This window comes from Bufo gargarizans, chromosome 11 (genome assembly GCF_014858855.1).
Source record: "Bufo gargarizans isolate SCDJY-AF-19 chromosome 11, ASM1485885v1, whole genome shotgun sequence".
NCBI classification, from domain to species: domain Eukaryota; kingdom Metazoa; phylum Chordata; class Amphibia; order Anura; family Bufonidae; genus Bufo; species Bufo gargarizans.
This window is the reverse complement of record NC_058090.1, coordinates 89002768-89025424: the sequence shown is the minus strand read 5'-3', so window position 1 is coordinate 89025424 and position 22657 is coordinate 89002768. Positions and strand designations below refer to the sequence as shown.

General features: G+C 48.7%; 1 protein-coding gene across 1 annotated transcript in view; it reads left to right on the top strand.

Annotated features, from left to right (window-relative positions):
* LOC122922197 overlaps positions 1–17739 on the top strand; it is a 46184-nt gene extending 28445 nt beyond the window's left edge. The window contains exons 5-7 of the mRNA XM_044272720.1: positions 3558–3851; positions 15435–15457; positions 17071–17739. Coding sequence (XP_044128655.1) covers positions 3558–3851; positions 15435–15457; positions 17071–17169 — 416 coding nt within the window. The 3' untranslated portion in view covers positions 17170–17739. The remainder of the gene's footprint in view (positions 1–3557; positions 3852–15434; positions 15458–17070) is intronic.
* The last annotated feature ends 4918 nt before the right edge of the window (positions 17740–22657 follow it).

The following is a 22657-nucleotide window of genomic DNA, read 5'->3' as shown; positions in this document are numbered from 1 at the left end:
GATCTGTGGAGGACACACTGTTGTGGAGGATCTGTGGAGGACACACTGTTGTGGAGGATCTGTGGAGGACACACTGTTGTGGAGGATCTGTGGAGGACACACTGTTGTGGAGGATCTGTGGAGGACACACTGTTGTGGAGGACACACTGTTGTGGAGGATCTGCGGATGACACACTGTTGTGGAGGATCTGCGGATGACACACTGTTGTGGAGGATCTGCGGAGGACACACTGTTGTGGAGGATCTGCGGAGGACACACTGTTGTGGAGGATCTGCGGAGGACACACTGTTGTGGAGGATCTGCGGAGGACACACTGTTGCGGAGGACACACTGTTGTGGAGGATCTGCGGAGGACACACTGTTGTGGAGGATCTGCGGAGTTCACTTCAGACCTGTGGTTTGCAGCTTTTGCCTGTGGTTGCGGCGGTGATCGGGCGTGCCATCGGGTCCCCATGCGGCTGTAGTGGGGACCCGATGGCATGGAAGGCAGCGCGATGCCTAAGGAAGGCATCGCGCTGCCTTCCGGTGACGAGCCTGTCAGATCCAGCCCCTCCCACAGGTTTAGCTCCGGTATATTAGGGTATCTGTGGATTCCACTATTATGGAGTGGGGGATATGTGGATGGCACTGTTATGGGGTGGGGGATCTGTGGGTGGCACATATATATAGCAGTGCCATCAACAGATCCACCCCCCATAACAGTGCCATCCACAGATCACCCCCCCATAACAGTGCCACCCACAGATCATTCCCCCCCCCATAACAGTGCCATCCACAGATCCCTCCATAACAGTGCCATCCACAGATCCCCCCATAACAGTGCCATCCACAGATCCCCCCATAACAGTGCCACCCACAGATCCCCCCATAACAGTGCCACCCACAGATCCCCCCCATAACAGTGCCACCCACAGATCCCCCATAGTAGTGTCATGCACAGACCACCATTAGTTCAAAACCTACCAAAAGCACACCTTTTGGTTAAAAATATATTTTTTCTTATTTTCCTCCTCAAAAACCTAGGTGCGTCTTATAGGGCAAAAAATACGGTAATTATTTAAATTTTCATAATTCCCAGGGAACCCCTTTAACCGTTGCCCATCACTGAGAAAACAACATTATTAATAATATGCAAATGAACTTACTGGTGGGGCCGGCCTGAGTCCTCAGAGCATCGGTTTGTTACACCCCTTCAGCTTCAGTCCCTCCCTCTTCCCCTGGATAGACAGGGCTAGACATTTCATCTAGCCCAGTCTTCTTGCCCTTGCGTCGTATCTCCCGATCTCGGTGTTTGTTTAGTGGATCTCCTGCTGCGCTCCAAGCAGCACAGATTCCAACTGTGCAATCACTGAGACCTGTCATCTCACGCCTGCAACGTGTGTCCTGAGATCCACTGAGAAAATGTAGAGCCCGAGAGACGTAGCGCAGGGACAAGAAGAATGGCGTAAATTTCACGTCTAGCCCTGTCAATCCAGGGGAATGTGGGATGGGCTAAAGCTTAAAGGGTGTAACAATCTGGTGCTCCGAGGGCTCTGGCTGGCCCGTCGGCACTCCAGGAAGATCATTTGCATATCAATTTAAACAGTTTTCTTAGGCTGCGTTCAGCCGGACAAATAATTGGATGCAATTGTTTTTGTCCGGCTAAAACCCAGCATTTATGCCGGAAATGGGCAGGATCACCGCCGGACCTCATTGCAGTCAATGGCGATCCAACAATGAAATAGAGAATCCGGCAGGCTATTCCAGCACAGAACAGAGAGGCAGGCGGGGACGAGCCATTGGCTGCTCCCCCACCACCACCCCAACACCGGATGTTTTCATCCGCGCACGGGGAGAAGCTGCAGCAGCGGTGCGGGGACCAGGAGCGGCGCAGGGAGCGAGGTAAGTATATTCACTGTAAGGGGCCCGGCATATGGGGGACATTTTTATAGTATTGGATAATCCCTTTAACATATTGTCTAGACTATACAACGCAAGTTTTAGATGGAGGAAAACAAGGAAAAATTTTATAGATCTGTGGATGACACACTGCTATGGGGGATCTGTAGATGACACTGTTATGGAGGATCTGTGGATGACACACTGTTGTGGAGGATCTGTGGATGACACACTATTGTGGAGGATCTGTGGATGACACACTATTGTGGAGGATCTGTGGATGACACACTATTGTGGAGGATCTATGGATGACACACTGTTGTGGAGGATCTGCGGATGACACACTGTTGTGGAGGATCTGCGGAGGACACACTGTTGTGGAGGATCTGCGGAGGACACACTGTTGTGGAGGATCTGCGGAGGACACACTGTTGTGGAGGATCTGCGGAGGACACACTGTTGTGGAGGATCTGCGGAGGACACACTGTTGTGGAGGATCTGCGGAGGACACACTGTTGTGGAGGATCTGCGGAGGACACACTGTTGTGGAGGATCTGCGGAGGACACACTGTTGTGGAGGATCTGCGGAGGACACACTGTTGATGATGCACTGTTACTGCTACTCTTAGTAATAGTACATGTGCCCAGTGCTCACCTGTATGCCACCACATCTCTGGTCTTCAGGCACTTCTGCGCAGTCGCCCCCCCCCCCCCACATACAGGAAGTTATTGTCCCGGGGAATGTCCTTGTCACCCTCCAGCCTGTCCTTCTAATGCATGCTGCTGTCCTTTACAGCTGTATCTATCTGTGCAGCTCAGTTGCCCAGGGAATTATAGGCTTTGTAGGCCAGGAGGAAGCCGACCACCAGTCCCCAATACCATGCTGAGCCACAATCGTTGGCTCCGGAGTGCCATCCCTGGGCCGGCAGCAGGGTGACCCGCTTTGTGCAGGGCTGCTCTAGCAGCAATCCCCTAGATCAAAGCCTAGAGCCAAGGTACTGTCATGTAGCCAGTGCCTCCCTCACCTGCCCGGCACTGCTGTCATCTACTTGTGTCTCTCCCCCCCCCCCTCCCCCCAAAGCATCTCTGCCTCCGGTACGCCCAACACTGGCTCCCCACGCCATGCCACAACATCGACTAGCAGGTTAACCGCCGATATCTATTGTCCAGCTGTTCTCTCCTCCTGCCCTTTGTCTCACAAGGCCAGCCTGACACACTCCCCTGGACCTCTTGTCTCTCTCGGGCCAGGATGGGTGTGTTGCGCTCCTAGCCCTCCTCTCATGCTCCCTTACTTAACTTTCAGAGCTACATCTCCGCTCCCTCACACTCCTCACATACAACCCCAGGTCTTCACGCCACCCACACCGTGCCTTTTTAAGAGCACTCAATGCTTCGCACTATAAAATTCACTGCCATTTATTCAAAAAAGTGCATCTCATAGTCCTGAAAATACAGTAATAAAATTTTGTCAGTATGTTAGATGCACTCTAAAATGATGTCACAAGGCCAACCCCAGCTACATCTATGGAAAGGTAAAAAAAAAAAAAAAAAAAAAGATATGAATTTCTGAATGCTTCAATGGAAAGAAATTGAATAGATGAATAAAATATTAATCAAATGCTGATACAACTATAATAAGACCAAAAAGTCCTGAACTTTACACTTTATCATTGAACAGGTAAGTGTGGTGCCACCAAGAAGGTGTCTGCTCGGGCTGGAGGAAATGTTACTCTGCAAGTGGAAGAAAGTTCCATTGAAAGCTTTTGGGAAAGACCAGTTGGGGTACAGTTTGCCACCACCAAACCGCGTGGTAACATTGATCATCAAGACCAGTATTCTAAGAGGCTGCTGAGATCTGATGGTTCCTTGATTATTACTGGTTTATCTCCACAAGACAAGGGAGACTACAGAGCAATTCTATTGTCACCTGATGGAGTGAGGTGTGCTCAGGCATACAATGTCTACATTTCAGGTGAGATATGAAAGTACTGTCATTACGTAAGACACTTCAGCCGTCACACAGTTGTCCCACTCGGCTTTTAGGGTGATGACCATGTGCAGTGTTTGCCTTTTTCTCAGTTGATCAATTTGCCTCAAGGTCCAGCCAGCCTCGGGCAGTGTTCCCTCTAAGCCTTGGCAGCTGCTGAGCGGGGTCGGCTCAGAGCTGGGCACAGCGCCATCAAAGGTGGGCGATAGGAAAACCTAAGATAATTGTCACTTCAAAGAGCATACAAACCTCTGCGCCATCCCATACAATACAGTATAACCCCTGCACCATCCCGTACAATATACAGTATAGTCCTCTCTGTGATCACTGGACATTGCTCTCCATATAAAAACCATACAGGGAAAAAAAATCTTTGATCCAGAGAACTTACATAGAAAAACTAATAACCAAGAGGCTAAACAAAACCAAGTTTCTCGCCCAATTCCTTGGGGGACACAGGAAACCTTGGGTATAGCTCAACTCCCTAGGAGGCGTGACACTAAGTGAAAACTGTTAAGCCCCTCCTCCAGCAGCTATACCCTCAGCCTGAAGAGAGAGACTACCAGTTTTTTGCTTATTGTCCAAGGAGGCAAGACACTCCCTGCTCTGCAGAGCTGTTTTTTCTCCTTCATTTTTAAATTTTTATTTTTATTTTTTATTGTTTTACTTTTCACAGGGACAACAGAGACGCCTGGACCTCTCTGTTTCTCCCGGGGTCGAGCTGCGCCAGTGCCGGCCATCCGCACTGCTGCCTCCCCCACAGAAGACGAGGAGGACCAGGGCAGCCCAGCTCCCCTGCATCCCGCCAGCACAAGGGTCGCCCGCACACCAAGCCCCTCTCCAGCTTCCTGCCACTGCGGTGCCAGTAGCTGAAGGGGTGACCCTGCTCGAACGGATAGAGGGTGAAGACATCAGGATGGTGAGAGTGGCTGTTCCAGCCCTGCTCTCCCCCCCCCCTCCTTCCTACCCAAGGCCCCTTCACTGACGCCGGATCAGATGTTCTGGGGCTACAGGGACCCCCACTCCCTGAAGTGGGGCGATATACAGGGGGGTTGAGGAGAACGAACGGGGAGAAGCCACAATTCCTTCTGCGCTGTGATCCCGAAGCTATGAGTTAGATTCCCAGGAGCCGGCCACTCTCCAGGCTCCTTATACAGCAGGAGCTCCGCCACTAAAGGGTTACTACTGAGCTCCCTGGAGCCACCCGCAGGGGGGTCAGTGTTCTCTGTACTCGCCGCAGGGACTGCAGCAGCAGCACCCAAACAGCGCCGGCAGGCTGAGCCTGCCTCTGTACCGGACTTCGGCACCCTTTAACTGCCGTCCGGAAGCGCGACGGCCGCACAGGGATCGCGGCGTCGCCCTTGTGCTGGTACGGCCAGTACCTCTCTGCAGCGACTTCTCTTCATTGCTGCGCCGCATACCGCCCCCTTCCCCATAGGTATACAGGGGAAGAATGGAAATAGTCGCCACACTTCGGCGCTATTACTGCGCCGCAGGCCGTCACTTCCAGCCTTATGTGTATTTAAATCGCGAACTAAGCTAGCGGGGGGTGGGGCTTCGCTTCCCGCTCCGCTTTACTCCCGCCTTCCGGTTATTCCAGGAGACCAGCAATCTCTGCTGCCGCTCCTGCCCTGAGGAGAGATCGTGCTGATGAAACCGCCCTATTAGGGCATTTGAGATACACTCTGGTGTTCCAAATCAATGTACCCCCAGGGGGTTAATATCCACGCGTGGCTGAGAGACTAGACGCTGACACAGAAGTTGGTCAAAGCAATCTCTAACTTTTATTACATGGGGTAAGCGTATATACATCTTCAGAAGAGGGCAGTCCTCCCTGAGGCTTAAAACATTGTTTCATTGGTCAAAAAGGAAAAAGTGATAAGAGAAACAGAGATAACACTTCAACATCTGCGCAGTGAGTACCACTTTGGAATGTGAACTAATGTAAACATCTAGGTGTTCGCCATTTTGTAATGGCGGACAATCTAACAATAATACTGCATACGTCATATGTGACACTTCAAAGAGGTGCTTCTCTATAGGCAGTGAATCATATATATATCATCAAGCCATATGATTGGCTTACGCATTCCACCACACTCTATGGGACACCTGTAGAAAGATGAGAAATCAGACACTTCCCACAGCACAGCTCTTTGCCCCCCTCTCTCTCCTCTCCAGTCTTGAAACAAAGAGAGGGGTGGGAGGAAGGCACTTGGAAAAGAAAAAGTTAACTCATTACAGTCCTAGATATACAAAAAATATAGAATAAAATTCACACATCTTTAACAGTGCTCTGACTCCTGCTCCTGCTCCGGTCCTGCTGCTTGCTGTTTGCTCCCAGCCCTGAGGTCTTCGGTCTGGTAGGACTGCTATCCCCTTCCTAGTACCAGCAGCTCCTAGCCTGGACGGCCATACCTTTTTAGCCAACATGTCCGATCCCTCAGGGGCCTCTGGGCCCTGGTATCATGCCTGCACCGCCTGTGGTGCACCCTTTCCTCGGGGGCAATCAGACCCGCATTGCTCTGCATGCCAGGTCCCAATACAGGGTCCGCCACTTGCACTTGCCGCCCCCTCTCCTCTTGGATCCTCCTGAATGGGCAAGATCCCTGTCCCAGGCCGTGGAAAGCCTCACTAATGTCGTGGGCCGCCTTGCAAATGCACAACCTGCCACGCAGCCTGATACACCCCCTGCCGTACCCTCCAGGTCCGCTACCTCGGCCGACCCGTCTGGGTCCCTCGCTCCCAGCGATGCCTCCAGGGCCCGGCACCCTCAGAAGCGGTCCAGGGCAGATTGCGTATCATCCTCGGATGCATCCCGGTCACCCCCAAGGGTACGGTCTCAGTCGGGCCCCTCCTCCTCACAGGACATGCCCTCAGAGGGAGAATTAGTGAATTCGGATTGGGATATGGACTCTGCTTTACCGTCCCAGCTGGCCTCTGCTGTGGGCCATCTCATTACCAACATTCGTGATACCTTTAAAATTCACGATGACCCTCCCAGCTCTGACAAGGCTGGTGTGTCCTTTTTCCGCCCCAAGCAGGCGTCCACAGTATTCCCTCTCCATGCCGACTTCTCGTCGGTAGTCTCTAAGGCTTGGTCTCGCCCTGATGCCCGTTTTACCCCCCCTAAGAAGTTGGATATCTGTTATCTCTTCCCGGCGGATTGCATCTCCACTTGGGCGTCTCCGCCTAAGGTTGACCCTCCCGTGGCCCGCTTGTCTAAAAGCACGGCCATTCCTGTGGCGGACGGCTCCTCTCTTCAGTCCGCGGAGGACCGACGCATGGAATCCCTTACAAAGGCCATTTTTGGCGCCTCCGGTTCAGCCCTCAGGCCGGTCTTTGCTTCTGCCTGGGCCTGAAAAGCAGTCTCGGAATGGGCTTCCCAGCTGGATCAGGAACTTGATTCGGACGTCTCTATTCAGGACCTCCGTGCTTTAGCCCAACTCATTGTTCAGGCAGGAAAATTCATTTGTGAGGCATCCCTTGATGCAGGTGCCCTCATGGCCCGTTCCTCTGCTCTGGCCATTTCAGCTAGGAGAGAACTTTGGCTAAAGGTTTGGATGGCGGATGCCTGCTTCCAAACGGTCACTTGCTGGTCTTCCCTTCTTGGGCTCCCGCTTATTCAGGACCCGCCTGGACGAGATCATTTCTGAAGCCACGGGGGGGAAGAGCACCCATCTTCCCCAGCCTAGGACCAAGAGCGCCACTCGTGGCCGTCCTGGTTTCTCTCGCTTTAGGTCCTCCCGCAGGGCCTCCGGTCCTCGATCCGCGTCCGGCCCGTCATCCAATTCTTCCCAGGATAGACGTAAAAAGCCTTTTTTTCGGACTCAACCCTCCTGGCGTAAGTCCCAGCCTGCTCGCCCTCCCTCGGCCAAGCAGACCCCCACCTGAAGGTGAGCCCCCACCCACCCGGGTGGGGGGGACGACTCTTGCTGTTCAGGGACATCTGGCAGGCACACGTCTCCGCTGCCTGGGCTCTCGAAGTTGTATCTTCCGGATACAAAATCGAATTTGCGTCCCTCCCTCCGGTTCGCTCCCGAGTCCCGAGGGACTCCCAGTGTGCAGCCAACTTCTCCGAAGCCATTCGCAACCTTCTGGAAAAATGAGTGATCACTCCCATTCCTCTGAGGGACCGTTTCAAGGGGTTCTACTCGAACCTTTTTGTGGTTCCCAAAAAAGCAGGTTTGGTAAGACCAATATTGGACCTCAAGCGGTTAAACCGTTTTCTCAGTCTTCAGCGGTTCAGGATGGAGTCCCTCAGGTCCGTGGTAGCCTCTCTAGAAAGAGGGGAGTTTCTGTCGTCTATCGACATCCAAGATGCTTACCTCCACATCCCAATCGCTCGGTGTCACCAGCGTTTCCTTCGCTTTGCGGTGGGGAACAACCATTATCAATTTGTCGCCCTCCCCTTTGGCCTGGCAACGGCTCCTCGGGTGTTCACCAAGATCCTTGCCCCTGTCCTGGCCTTGCTCCGCTCCAGGGGCGTTTTTCTACTTCCCTACTTGGACGATCTGCTCATCAAGGCGCCCTCCTTTTCCCAGACGTCCACCAGCGTGAACCTGCGCTGCAAACCTTGGAGCGGTTCGGTTGGATAATCAGCCTCCCCAAGTCCTCACTTACCCCATCCAGACAACTCGTCTTCCTGGGGATGCTACTGGATACAGAAGCGGCGGAGGTTCGGCTCCCACCGGAAAAGCGTCTGCTCCTTCACCGTTCGGTTCGGACTCTGCTTCTCCACCGCCGTCCGTCCTTCCGGTCCAGCATGCGGGTATTGGGACAGATGGTGTCCTGTTTCGAAGCGATTCCTTTCGCGCAATATCTTCCAGACTGCAATTCTGTCTGCCTGGGACAAGTCACCGGAGAGTCTGGATCGGCCCTTCCCCCTCCCTCCCCACGCTCGGACTTCCCTCCTCTGGTGGTTACGGACTCCCCTCCAAGGAAAATCCTTTCTGCCGATGTCCTGGTTGGTGGTTTCCACCGATGCCAGTCTGCAGGGTTGGAGGGGGGGTGTTTCCTCCCGGTCCGTCCAGGGCTACTTGGTCTCCATCGGAGTCCAAACTGCCGATTAAACATTCTGGAACTGAGGGGGATTCTCCTATCGCTCCAGCATTGGACTCCACTGCTTCGGGGCCATCCCGTTCGTGTCCAGTCAGACAACGCCACGGCTGTGGCGTATATAAATCATCAAGGGGGCACTCGCAGTGCAGCGGCTATGAGGGAGGTATCTCACATCCTCCATTGGGCGGAAACTCATGTTCCGGCCCTGTCGGCCATTTACATTCCGGGGGTGGACAACTGGGCGGCGGACTTCCTCAGCCGGACGACGATCGACCCGAGCGAGTGGTCTCTGCATCCCGACGTGTTCGAGTCCATTTGCCTCCGTTGGGGTCGTCCGGATGTAGATCTCATGGCCTCCAGGTTCAACCACAAGCTCCCCACCTTCCTGTCCAGGTCCAAGGACCCGAGGGCGTACGGCGTCGACGCTCTCGTTCTTCCGTGGACGGAATTCTCCCTTCTGTACAGTCATGTGAAAAAATTAGGACACCCTTTGAAAGCATGTGGTTTTTTGTAACATTTTTAATAAAAGGTTATTTCATCTCCGTTTCAACAATACAGAGAGATTAAAGTAATCCGACTAAACAAAGAAAACTGAAGAAAAGTCTTTTCAAGATCTTCTGTAAATGTCATTCTACAAAAATGCCTATTCTAACTGAGGAAAAAGATAGGACACCCTTGCCCCTAATAGCGAGTGTTACCTCCTTTGGCTGAAATAACTGCAGTGAGACGGTTCTTGTAGCCATCTACCAGTCTTCGACATCGGTCTGAGGAAATTTTACCCCACTCCTCAATGCAGAACTTTTTCAGCTGTGAGATGTTTGAGGGGTTTCTTGCACGTACAGCCCTTTTCAAGTCACCCCACAGCATCTCAATGGGATTCAAATCTGGACTTTGACTTGGCCATTCCAGGACTCTCCATTTCTTCTTTTTCAGCCAATCTTTGGTTGATTTACTAGTATGTTTTGGGTCATTGTCATGTTGCATGGTCCAGTTCCGCTTCAGCTTTAATTTTCTAACTGATGGTCTCACATGTTCTTCAAGCACCTTCTGATACACAGTAGAATTCATCGTGGATTCTATGATGGTGAGCTGACCAGGTCCTGCTGCAGCAAAGCAGCCCCAAACCATGACACTTCCACCTCCATGCTTCACAGTTGGTATGAGGTTCTTTTCTTGGAATGCTGTGTTTGGTTTACGCCAAACATGTCCTCTGCTGTTGTGTCCAAATAATTCAATTTTGGACTCATCTGTCCAAAGAACATTATTCCAGAAGTCCTGGTCTTTGTCAACTTTATCTCCGGCAAATGTCAGTCTGGCCTCGATGTTTCTCTTGGAAAGCAAAGGTTTCCTCCTTGCACACCTCCCATGCAAGTTAAACTTGTACAGTCTCTTTCTGATTGTAGAGGCATGTACTTCTACATCAACAGTAGCCAGAGCCTGCTGTAGTTCTCGAGATGACACTTTAGGGTTTTTGGAGACCTCTTTTAGCATCTTGCGGTCTGCTCTTGGGGTGAACTTGCTGGGGCGACCAGTCCTGGGCATGTTGGCAGTTGTTTTGAAAGCCCTCCACTTGTAGACTATCTTCCGGACAGTGGAATGGCTGATTTCAAAATCTTTTGAGATCTTTCTAAATCCCTTCCCAGACTCATAGGCTGCTACAATCTTTTTTCTGAAGTCCTCTGACAGCTCTTTTGCTCTCACCATGGTGCTCACTCTCACTTCAACAGTCAGGAGCACACCAAACTAAATGTCTGAGGTTTAAATAGGGCAAGCCTCATTCAACATGCAGAGTAACGATCTACTAATTATGTGCACCTGGTGTGATATACCTGTGTGAGATCTGAGCCAATTTAAGAGGGAATACATGTGAGGGTGTCCTATCTTTTTCCTCAGTTAGAATAGGCATTTTTGTAGAATGACATTTACAGAAGATCTTGAAAAGACTTTTCTTCAGTTTTCTTTGTTTAGTTGGATTACTTTAATCTCTCTGTATTGTTGAAACGGAGATGAAATAACCTTTTATTAAAAATGTTACAAAAAACCACATGCTTTCAAAGGGTGTCCTAATTTTTTCACATGACTGTACGTGTTTCCGCCCCTCCCTCTGCTGCCACGGGTGCTCCGGAAAATCGCGTCTGAGGGCATACCTACGGTTCTGATAGCCCCTGATTGACCTCGCCGGCCTTGGTACGCCGACTTAATGCTGCTCCTGGGAGACGTGCCTTGGCCACTGCTTCTAAGAGAAGACCTCCTCTCTCAAGGGCCGATCTTCCACCAGCATTTAGGGTCGCTACGTTTAACTGCATGGCTATTGAGACCGCAGTTCTAACGCAACAGGGTTTTTCGGCAGATGTGGTACGTACCATGATCCGCGCACGAAAGCCGGCCTCGTCCAGAATTTACTACCGGACCTGGCGGTCTTTCCTGGGGTTTTGCGAAAGTCAGGATGTTCATCCCCTTTGTTTTTCGCTTCCCACGGTCTTGTCCTTCTTGCAGTCTGGTCTGGACCTGGGTCTGGGCCTTAGCTCCTTGAAGGGACAGGTCTCGGCGCTTTCCATTCTCTTCCAGCGCCCTCTGGCCCCTCTCCGACCTGTCAAAACCTTTATCCAGGGAGTCGCACATTCTGTTCCCCCGTATCACTCTCCCATTCCACCCTGGGACCTTAATGTTGTGCTCGCGGCACTCCAGTCTAACCCCTTCGAACCCTTGTGGAGGGTTTCTCTTCACCTTTTGTCCTGCAAGGTCATTTTCCTTGTGGCCATCACGTCCCTTCGACGGGTGTCTGAATTGGCTGCGCTCTCTTGCATGGAGCCCCTTTTGGTCTTCCACCAGGATAAGGCGGTTCTCCGTCCGGTTCCTTCCTTCCTCCCGAAGGTGGTCTCCGCCTTTCACCTCAATGAGGACATTGTCCTCCCCTCCCTTTGTCCGTCTCCTTCTCATCCTCGAGAACGGGAGCTTCACCGCCTGGATGTTGTTAGGGCCCTGAAGATTTACCTGGAAGTCACTGGACCCTTTCGGCGCACAGATTCTCTTTTTGTGGTTCCGGAGGGTCCGCGCAAGGGGCTGGCGGCGTCCAGGGTGTCTATTGCCCACTTCATCAAGATGGCTATTGCCGAGGCTTACCACGCTAAGGGCAAGGAGACACCTTTTGGTGTTACCGCTCATTCTACCAGAGCGGTCGGTGCCTCCTGGGCTCAGAGGCATCGGGCTTCGGCTGAACAACTGTGTAAGGCGGCCACCTGGTCTTCCTTGCACACCTTCACCAAGTTCTACAGGGTGAACACCTATGCATCGGCTGATGCTGCTTTGGGCCGCCTGGTATTGCAGGCGGCGGTTTCTTGATACCTCCGGTGGTTGTTTCGCCTTGGGCTGTGGTCCCTCCCTTCTTGGACTGCTCTTGAACGTCCCAAGGTTTCCTGTGTCCCCCAAGGAATTGGGCGAGAAAAACAAGATTTTTGTATAACTTACCAGTAAAATCTCTTTCTCGCTCTTCCTTGGGGGACATAGCACCCACACATTGTTCTAGTTTACCATTACGGTTTAGTTGCCCTTTCGGGTAGTTGACTTGTTGGTTTTACATGGTTGGTCATTGCCTTTCTTTCACTACTTCGACACGCAACTGGTAGTCTCTCTCTCCAGGCTGAGGGTATAGCTGCTGGAGGAGGGGTTTAACAGTTTTCACTTAGTGTCACGCCTCCTAGGGAGTTGAGCTATACCCAAGGTTTCCTGTGTCCCCCAAGGAAGAGCGAGAAAGAGATTTTACTGGTAAGTTATACAAAAATCTCGTTTTCTGACCCTTATGTTAAAACATAACTTTCATTTGATTGCTCTAATACCTAAACGCCTAAAGGAAAAATTTTTTTTTTTTAAAAAGCTGCTGTTTCTCTAGATGACCTTATGTTGATAGTAGTGGTAATAGAGTCTCAAGGGTCTATAAAAGCAGCTACACTATTTTTACAAACCATTAAGACTCTATTAACACTACTATCAACATAAGGTCATCTTGAGAAACAGTAGGTTTTTATTTTTTTTATTTCTCTTTAGGTGTTAAAATAGAACTTTAATTAGATTGCTCTAACACCTAAAGGGGAAAAAAAAGAAAGGCTGGGCTGGCGGCGCTGCTGTTGCTGTAGCAGGGCCGGGGTGAAAAGGGGAGAAAAATACGTTATAAAAAAGTCTGATAAATACCAGTGTGAATGAAGGACTGTTGAAAGGGGTTAATAACTACTGAAGGCCCTTCACAGTAGTTATTAACCCCTTTCAGAAGTCCCCCAGTCACAGTATTTATTAACCCCTTTCAGAAGTCCCCCAGTCACAGTATTTATTAACCCCTTCAGCAGTCCCCCCTTCACTGAAGAGGGGACTAGTGAAAGGGGTTAATAAATATTGTGAATGGGGGACTGCTGAAGTGGTTAATAAATACTGTGACTGGGGGACTTCTGAAAGGGGTTAATAAATACTGTGACTGGGGGACTTCTGAAAGGGGTTAATAACTACTGTGAAGGGCCTTCAGTAGTTATTAACCCCTTTCAACAGTCCTTCATTCACACTGGTATTTATCAGACTTTTTTATAACTTATTTTTCTCCCCTTTTCACCCCGGCCCTGCCACAGCCCACAGCAACAGCAGCACCGCCAGCCCAGCACAGTCTTTCAATTTCTTTCAGACCAGACACGGCTGAGACGTAAAGCTGCCTAGGCTACCACTTAATCCAAAACCACTACCTTAGCGAGCTCTGTGCCCACGCTCCTCAGAGTTCCCTTCCTTCTCCCGCGAATCCCGCAGCGCCAATGAGTGCGCGAACAGCGCTGCGGTGTGTGTGTGACGTCAGTGCGTTGCAGAAGGAACACAGTGACGATTGACGTTATGTAGGCGGCGCCCCGCTGTGCTGAGCCGCACAAGACTACGAGGAGGACGTCGGCGCCGTCACGCACATGAGTCTGACGAGTGACGACAAGTGCTGGCATTTTGTCAGCAGCGTTAGCGAACTAGGCTGAGTGAGCGTGCATTATAAAATTGTGAGCGGGGCCACAAAAATTGCTGCTCGGCCGCCCACCCGCGCAGCTTAGAGGGAACACTGGCCTCGGGTACTGCTTTTTGTTCTACTACAGTCTTTGCTCTCATTCTGGTACTTTAAAAGGGTTCTCCGAGAACTATTTAAAATGGCTGCCAGCAACCTGTCCTAGAATGTGAGCAGTAATAGTTGCCACCATTTGCTGAGCTGCCCAGGGGGGTGAGCGGGCGGCACTTGTATATGCTACATATTGGTGAGCGTTTCTGTCTGACTGCTCAGCCATGATGGCATATCATAGGCAGGATTGCATCATTGCCATCTATTATAGAGCAGTGCAGTGTTGCCCCACCCCACACTCTCTAGGCAGCTCATCAAGTGGTAGCCAGCTCTGCCCACAATCTAAGACACGTCGCTGGCAGCTATTTTAAATTATTCCTGGAGAGCCCCTTTAAGCCCCCACTGATCAGCCCGAACAGTGGGGGCCCTTCTGAGGTCTATTTCTTAGGCTGCCATTGGGCTACAGGCACAATTTTGGTTTCGTTTGAAAGCTGATAATCTAGTTTTTCAAAGAAGACCAAGATTGTCGCACGAGTCCTGATACATTTCAAGTAAGTTACAGCCCTTAATCCTGTAATACACCTGCCAATAATTTGGCAGATAATTGCTATTGAGCGTTTGTATGAACGCTTGTTTGTGATCATCGTGCAGTGTAATACTGCCGCTGATTGCCCGATGAACGAAACATCTTTTGACATATTAAAAAATTATTGTTTGCAGGTTGCACATCGTGGTGTCTAATCACGATCTGCCACCGGCAAACCACTATATAGCATGGGGACGAGCGATGGATCCTGTTTATTGAGATCGTAATGGGTGGAGCCATAGGTCGGAGCTGCTACCTCTGGGGCAGTCACGATGACTAAGTATTTGTGTATCCGCACGCAGTTGATCTGACTTTTCAAGAGGGGTTGTCCAGTTCCGAACAACCCCTTTAAACTTTCCGAGAACAAAACAGTAAGGCTACTTTCACACTAGCGTTCTTTCTGGATCCGGCAGGGCTCAGCAAAAACGCTTCCGTTACTGATAATACAACTGTCTGATCCGGTTGTATTATCTTTAACATTGCCAAGACGGATCCGTCATGAACTCCACGGAAAGTCAATGGAGGACGGATCCGTTTTCTATTGTGTCAGAGAAAACGGATCCATCCCTTTTGACTTGCATTGTGGGTCATGACGGATCCATGTTGCTCCACATCCCATGACGGAAAGAAACCCGCAGCTTGCTGCAGTTTGTTCTCCGGTATGGAAACGCAACCACAAAACATTCCGTTCTGTTCAGTTACGATAATGAATGGGGACAAAACGAAAGCGTCTTTCTCCGGTATTGAGATCCTATGACGGATCTCAATACCGGAAAATAGAAACGCTAGTGTGAAAGTAGCCTAAGGCAAAGTATGTCAATTAATAATTGTATTTCATCTTTTATTTCAGATACATCAAATTTGAAAGCGAGTGTAAGTGTGCACATGATCTCTGGAGTCGTCCTCGCAATAACCACGCTACAGCATTAATTTATGTTTGATGGAAAGGAAATGGATGCCCTTAATTGTATGTAACGGTGTATGACTACAAGGGGGCATAAACAGTGCAGATTTTTCACCACGGAATTATAGGGGCAACATCGCCACTGTTTTGTAGTAGCAGCAACACTGCACCCCTTTGTTTCTGTTCTCCGAATCAACAGTGTATGGCAGGGGTGCGTAAGTATGTGTTCCCTTTCTGCTTACTACACAATACCAGTGCCCCCCATACAGAAAGAATGTCCTCATAGTGCCTCTTAACAATAATGATGCCCCTTAGCGTCCTTTGGACTGTATGATATCCGTTTAGTGCCTTCCACAGAATATAGTGCCTCCTCACAGTAGGATGTCCCCTAAGTGCCCGCTCACTGCAGGGTGATGCCTTGGTGCTCCCTACACATTATGATGCCCCTAAGTGCACCATCACAGTAGGATGATTCCTAAAGTGCACCTCACACAGATTGAGGCCCCTTAAAGTGCCCCCAACACAAATGGGGAGGATGCCCTCTAAGTGCTCCCCTCACACAGTATGATGTTCCCTTAAAGGGGTTCTCTCATCTTGGAAATCGGGGGAATATCACTAGGGTACGACCCCAATGTCTGATAGAACGGAGCTCGCAAAGTGACTCCCTGCACATGCACGGACGCCCTCCATTTATTTCTATGGGAGAGCGCTTGGCTATTTTCGGGAGTCCCATTGAAATGAATGGGAAACACACTACGCAAGCGCAGCCACCTTTCCGTTCACTTCTATAGGGCTTTTTGCCACTTCCATAGAAATGAATGGCGGGCAGCCACGCTTGAGCGGTGCGCCCTCAGTCACTTTACGGGCTTCGTTCTAAGGATAGGTGGGAGCCGTACCTGTCAGATATTGGGGACAGATCCTAGCGATATGTCCAAGATAAGTCAACTCCTTTAAGTGGACCCATTTATTGACCCTCACAAAATTCTCGTTTAAGTGGCCCACCCACACAGAAGTTACCCCTTCTCCATTGAGTTATTCCACTTTATGTGCCTGTCCACACACAGTGATTCCTCCCCTTTAGCTGGCTTCTACACACAGTGGCCCCTTAGATGGTCCTCCACATATAGTTATGCTCCCTTTAGTGGCCCCGTCCTGAGGATGCAAATACAGTTGAATAGGGGGAATACAGGGGTCCGGACAGCTGAGAACCACATTCTGGATTTGGACCACGGTCCGCCAGTTGAAGACCCCTGTTGTATGGATTCATAGAAAGTCCATAGACCTTAATTCCATACCTCTCCTTCTGAAGAGAGCTGAACAGGAACAAAGAGGTACAGTGTTAAGCTGAGTGCTTCTGCCCCTTCATTTCAGTGTTCGGAGGGAGTCTCAGCACCCAGACCCCCACAATTCCAGATTTGTGACATGTCACTATTTTGTAGAAGGTTATTGAAAGAATTGGAACCCTTCTAAGTTATTCCTTTAAATTCTCTGCTGTTTCATCTTCCACTATAAATAATATGTATGTGATATGTATGTAGAAAGCAGTAGAAAGCCTTTAACCTATAGTTTGTGTCTCTTTTAGGAAACCAGATGTGAAGGCATATGGTGGATGGTCCTTGGTGGCATTATCTGCTGCCTCATCAATTCAAAAAAAGTTAATCATAATTTATTTTTATTTTAAATAATTATTTATCCACTTATTTATTTTCTTTATCTTTAAATATTTTTTGCATCTTTGAATATTATGTGGTGTTAATTGTATTTGCACTAATAGTTTGCTGCTAGAAGTCTGTCATTTTCATTAGATATGGAGATCTCTAAGCTAGAGGGTTTGTCTCACCCCAAAATCTTAAAATGGTGTAAAATAACAAGCTGAGCACTAGTCACTTTATAGTCACCTTACTGGTCCCCCGCCGGTCTTTGTACTCTGACCTCCAGGAATGACATTTCAACATGCACGTGTGACCACTGTAACCAGTCACTTGCTTATACCATTGAAACATTGAAGCGACAGGGGATCAGTAAGGTCAGTATTATTTAATTTTTTTTATTTTACACCTTCATACTTTTTTGAGAGAAAGTGACAAGGTTGGTGGACATATGGTTCCTTCATTCTCATAGAAATTGGTTGGGTCCTTCCTTAGCTTAAGTCCTTAGCTTAACGAACATGTGCTGCCCGTTGCCGTATTGCTGACCACATATGCGGATCCGCAATAAACGGGCACCGTTCCGAGTGCATTCCGCATCACGGATGCGGACCTATTGACTTGAATGGGTCCGCAAATCCAGAGATGCATAACGGAAACCCTCAGAAGCACTACAGAGTGCTTCTGTGGTGTGACGTTCCGCAAAAAAGATAGAACTAGTCTTATCTTTTTGCGGAACTACGGATTGCGGACCCCATTCCAGTGAATGGGGTCGCGATCCGCATGAGGCTGGCCCAGGGTCTGTGTCCGTGCATTGTGGACCGCAATTTGCGGCCCACAGCACAGGCACGGAGCCATTATGTTCGTCTGCAAGAGACCAAAAGGATCCCAATGTCTTGTACCTTGTTAGTTAAAATATCTCCTTATCTAAGAAGCCTTTATACAGGTTACTCGACTACTAGATGCGGATCTACCTCAGTATAACATAGAGTACGACTTGATCTAATGGTGGAACAAGTTTGGAGAAAACAGACTGATGTAGCAAAATGGTACTTTTTATTATAAAAGCAATAAAAAGCCGACACATTTCGATGTGGGCATCACATCTTCATCAGGCCATAATGAACCACATATGAGCAGCTCAATATGTGGGTCAGGGCCTAGTCTACAACAGGAAATAACCCTTGACCTATTAGTATCTTCAAACAACAACCAGACAATTGAAAAAATAATTAACGTAAGTAAAGTATTAAAATACAAAAGACTAAATACATAGATTGATAAGCGGAAAAAATTTGATATAATGATTCTATGCATCCTCTAATAAAAGGAGATAAAAGTACACAGCTTCGTACGCGAACCCCACAAATCGTACATCCCACATATTGCAGGCCCCATTGGTGCTAAAGTAAACGGATCACAGTCTGGACCATAGTTGAGGAACCCATTAAAGTCAATCCTGTCTTTGGTTACTGTGGATATACAAAAGCTAGTTCTGTGAAAAATACTACAGCACAAGCACCGTAGGTTTCCACATAGAAAGGAACCTTTGATGTGGGGGATGAAAACTGCTTGAGGTTTCTTCTGCTTACTGGGAGTCAAAATATTACCAAGTATGGTGGGCCCCCTAAAGGCTAGGCTTAAAAGGCAACCTGTCCTTCAGACAAGAGTCATTTAGCAATAAATGCCAATGGCGCTGGAGAATGATCCTAATCTCCCTATGTACTCGATTAAAAGTTGTGATAAAAACTATGTCTAAACGTATATTTTTACATGGCCAAAGTGATGATGGTGGCTTATCTACCGGGAGAACATAATCAGTTGTTGAAATCAAAGTGACCAATGTTGAGGGAGAGTCAAAAATCCCATAAACACTAGACCAGGCATGGCCAACCTGAGGCTCTCCAGCTGTTGCAAAACTAAGACTCCTAGCATGCTTAGGCTGAGTTCACATCAGCGTTCAGTCTTTCCGTTCTCCTGCTCCGTTATAGGAGCAGGAGAACAGAAAGGATGGATTGGGCACATAACTGAGGCGAGCGGAGCCTACGGACCCCATAGACTATAATGGGGTCCATTAGGTTTACGCTCAGAAGATGATTTTGGAGCGGAGACGAAAGTACTGCATGCAGGACTTTTGTCTCCGCTCCAAAATCATCTTCTGAGCGTAAACCTAACGGACCCCATTATAGTCTATGGGGTCCATAGGCTCTGCTCGGCTAAGTTATGTGCCCAATCCGTCCTTTCTGTTCTCCTGCTCCTATAACGGAGCAGGAGAACGGAAAGGCTGAACGCTGGTGTGAACGAAGCCTAAGACTGTCTACAGCTATCAGCCTGCAGCAGGGCATGGTGGGAGTTGTAGTTTTACAACAGCTGAAGAGCCACAGGTTGGCCATGCCTGCACTAGACCAGTCCTGCTGAAAACAGATGTATCATCTGACAATATGTATGGTGGTCTCACCTCCATCTAAAATCTAACCTTTCCAGTCTCACTTCCATGTACCCAGATTAGGGATGAAACATCCCAAGTCTGTTCACATAAAACTTTGTTTCAATACTGTACGGAGCTAGCGCTCCGTACAGTATTAGAATGTATTGGCTCCGATGAGCCGAAGTTATTACTTTGCGAAGTCTCGCAAGACTTTGCATAATAACTTCAGAAATTGATCTATACTGTATAAAACCATTTCCCGAACTCTGGTTCGGTTCCAAGTGGTACCTCCGCGAAGTAATAACTTCGGCTCATCGGAGCTAATACATTCTAGTACTGTACGGAGCACTCGCTCCATACAGTATTGAAGTGAAGTTTTATGCAAATCGACTTCGGATGTTTCATCCGAAGTCTATTCACTCATCCGTAGTTATCTTCACACGAGGTATTGTTTCACGCCCTATCTTATGTGCTGCTTTTGATGATGATTTAATGCAGAATTGCAGCAATTCTACAGCTCTTTTTCTGCTAACTGCTGCTAGTTCCTGGCATGGCTATCCATTTTAAGGGGTTTCCCAGGCTCCCAATATTGATGACCTATCATTGATATCTGATCGGTGTGGGCCTGACATTCTCCTGTGCTGGAACTAGCATTATTAGCATTATGAATAGAACAGGAAGCAGAGCTCCGTTCAAAGTGTAGTGGTCGTGCTGGGTTACTGCACCTTACATTCCATTGAAATTAATGGTGGCTGAGCTGCAGTAACCTGGCATGACCACTACTCTTTGAATGGAGCTCTGCTTCCTATTTGATTCACAATGCTGGTTCCAGCACCGGAGGCTGCAGAGAACTGTGCTGATCATTGAGGGGGGGGGGGGGGGGGGTTGGACCCTCTGTAATCTGATCATAATGACCTATCCTGCGGAGAGGCCATCATTGTCTGGAGCCTGAAAAACCCCTTTAATGCATGAACTGACCAGGTCTTCGAGAGTGGGAACTGCTCGTTTGAGCCTCCTCTTGGACAATTATATGCCTTAATAGAGTATTGGTACGGATGTTGTCTAAAGAATTTGTTGTTTTCAGCCTGTAGAAGCACTTTCCACGTGAATTGTTGCTTGTTAAACTGTATAATGATTATGACTCTGTATTACTGGTGCGGAATTTAAATTATTCAAATAAATCCAGTAAGCATACCACCTGTCTGGAGTGATGTTCTCAACACGAGTTAAAACCTCCTTCTCAGGACTCTTTTAGGACCAAGATCTTACAATACTGTAAACGCCGCGATTAGCAGATAGAATTTGGGTATTGCCTCACCCTACTGATATAACACACTGATGTAGTGATGGGTACCTGAGGTAATGGAGAGGTGTTCATCTGTAAACCAGAGTGGAGAGCAGCTACAAAGATCTACTGTACATCTCTCACTCTGGAGGACTCAGCACTCACATGAATAAGACATCCCATTCATTTTAATGAGAGCTTGTAATACTTTATTTCCGCTGTGGTGGCGCTGCAGGGAAACTGAACACTTGTTTCTGGATTCTGGCTGTGTCATAACACTTGTTCACATCTCTCATTTTATTCACATGAACCTGAGGTCTCACACGTTTGATGATGCGAGTTCCAGAACTGAGATTTTACTTTTAGGCTAAACATTTGGAATATGTCTGGACTATTGTGAAGAAATATGAGACCACGTAGCTGTCTATAGTCAAAGCATCATGGAATCCTCTGAAGACCTCCATGGGTGAAGACCTCAATGGCAGTAAAACCATGGACACATTGCATTTCACTAGTCTGATCCGAAGCCCAGTTACATCTAATCATCCGTATGAGTGTCTCGGTTGAAGACTTCACTGATGGTGGTGGATCAACACACAGCATCTGGTAACAAATAGAGTTGAGCAGACACCTGGATGTTTGGGTTCGACGAGTTCGGCCGAACTTCACAAAAAAGTTCGGGTTCGGGACCCGAACTTGACCCCCAAACCCTATTGAAGTCAATGGGGACCCGAACTTTTGGGCACTAAAATGGCTCTAAAATAGTCCTGGAAAGGGCTAGGGGGCTGCTAAAGGCATCAAAATGTGCTTAAGAGCATGGCAATTGTTCTGCAAACAAATGTGGATAGGGAAATGACTTAAAATAACATAAAATACAGAAAAATTAAAAATAACAATCTGGATTTAGGAGTAGGAGGTTGAGGCGGTGGATGTGACGGTGTAGGTTGACGTGGCGGTGAAGGTGGAAGCGGCGGTGAAGGAGGAATAGGTGTAGCCATTGCCAACACTGATTTGTGTTATTTTTTATTTTTAAATTGGGGTATCCCCCAAAATATTGGGACATATAACAAAATAAAACAAAGAATAAGTGCACCTGAGTACAAGAATGGATGGTTGAGGCTGGTATAAATGTCTATTCTGCACAAGGTACGGACAAGTCCTGTTGGATCCGTGCCTGGTTCATTTTAATAAACGTAAGCGTGTCCACATTGGCTGCGGCCTGTGATAATGCTCTCTGCCGTGCTAAACACACGTTCACACTATACACTGGCTGCAGGGCAGGTCAGCACCTCCAAGGCTGACAAAGCTTTTCCACCTTTGGGCCATGCTAACCCTGCCTTCTCAGGTGCTGGTGGTGCCCCAGCTGCGTTGGCGACCTCTTCCTCCTCCTCTGCCTTCGCCTTGTGTGCACTGTGCCCCTGCTGTCAGGTGGGAATGCTATCAGCAGCGTGCGCTTGTAGTCGCGCATCTTCCGATCAGTAACAGATGTTTTCACTAAATTTAGTTCCCTGTCAGCAATGCAGAGCAGGGGTTCATTCACGGCAAAAGGGGGTTCATGTCACCCAGCAATAGAACAGAGGATTTTGAGAGAACGAGGCCCATGTCACCCAGGCACAGCAGGGGTTCATTCACGGCAAAAGGGGGTTCATGTCACCAAGCAACAGAACAGAGGATTTTGAGAGAACGAGGCCCATGTCACCCAGGCACAGCAGGGGTTTGTATACGCCAAAAATGATAAAATGTCACCCGACAATTGAAAATAAGAATGTTTTCAATTTAGGGCACTAAAATTGGCATTTTTTTGCATTAA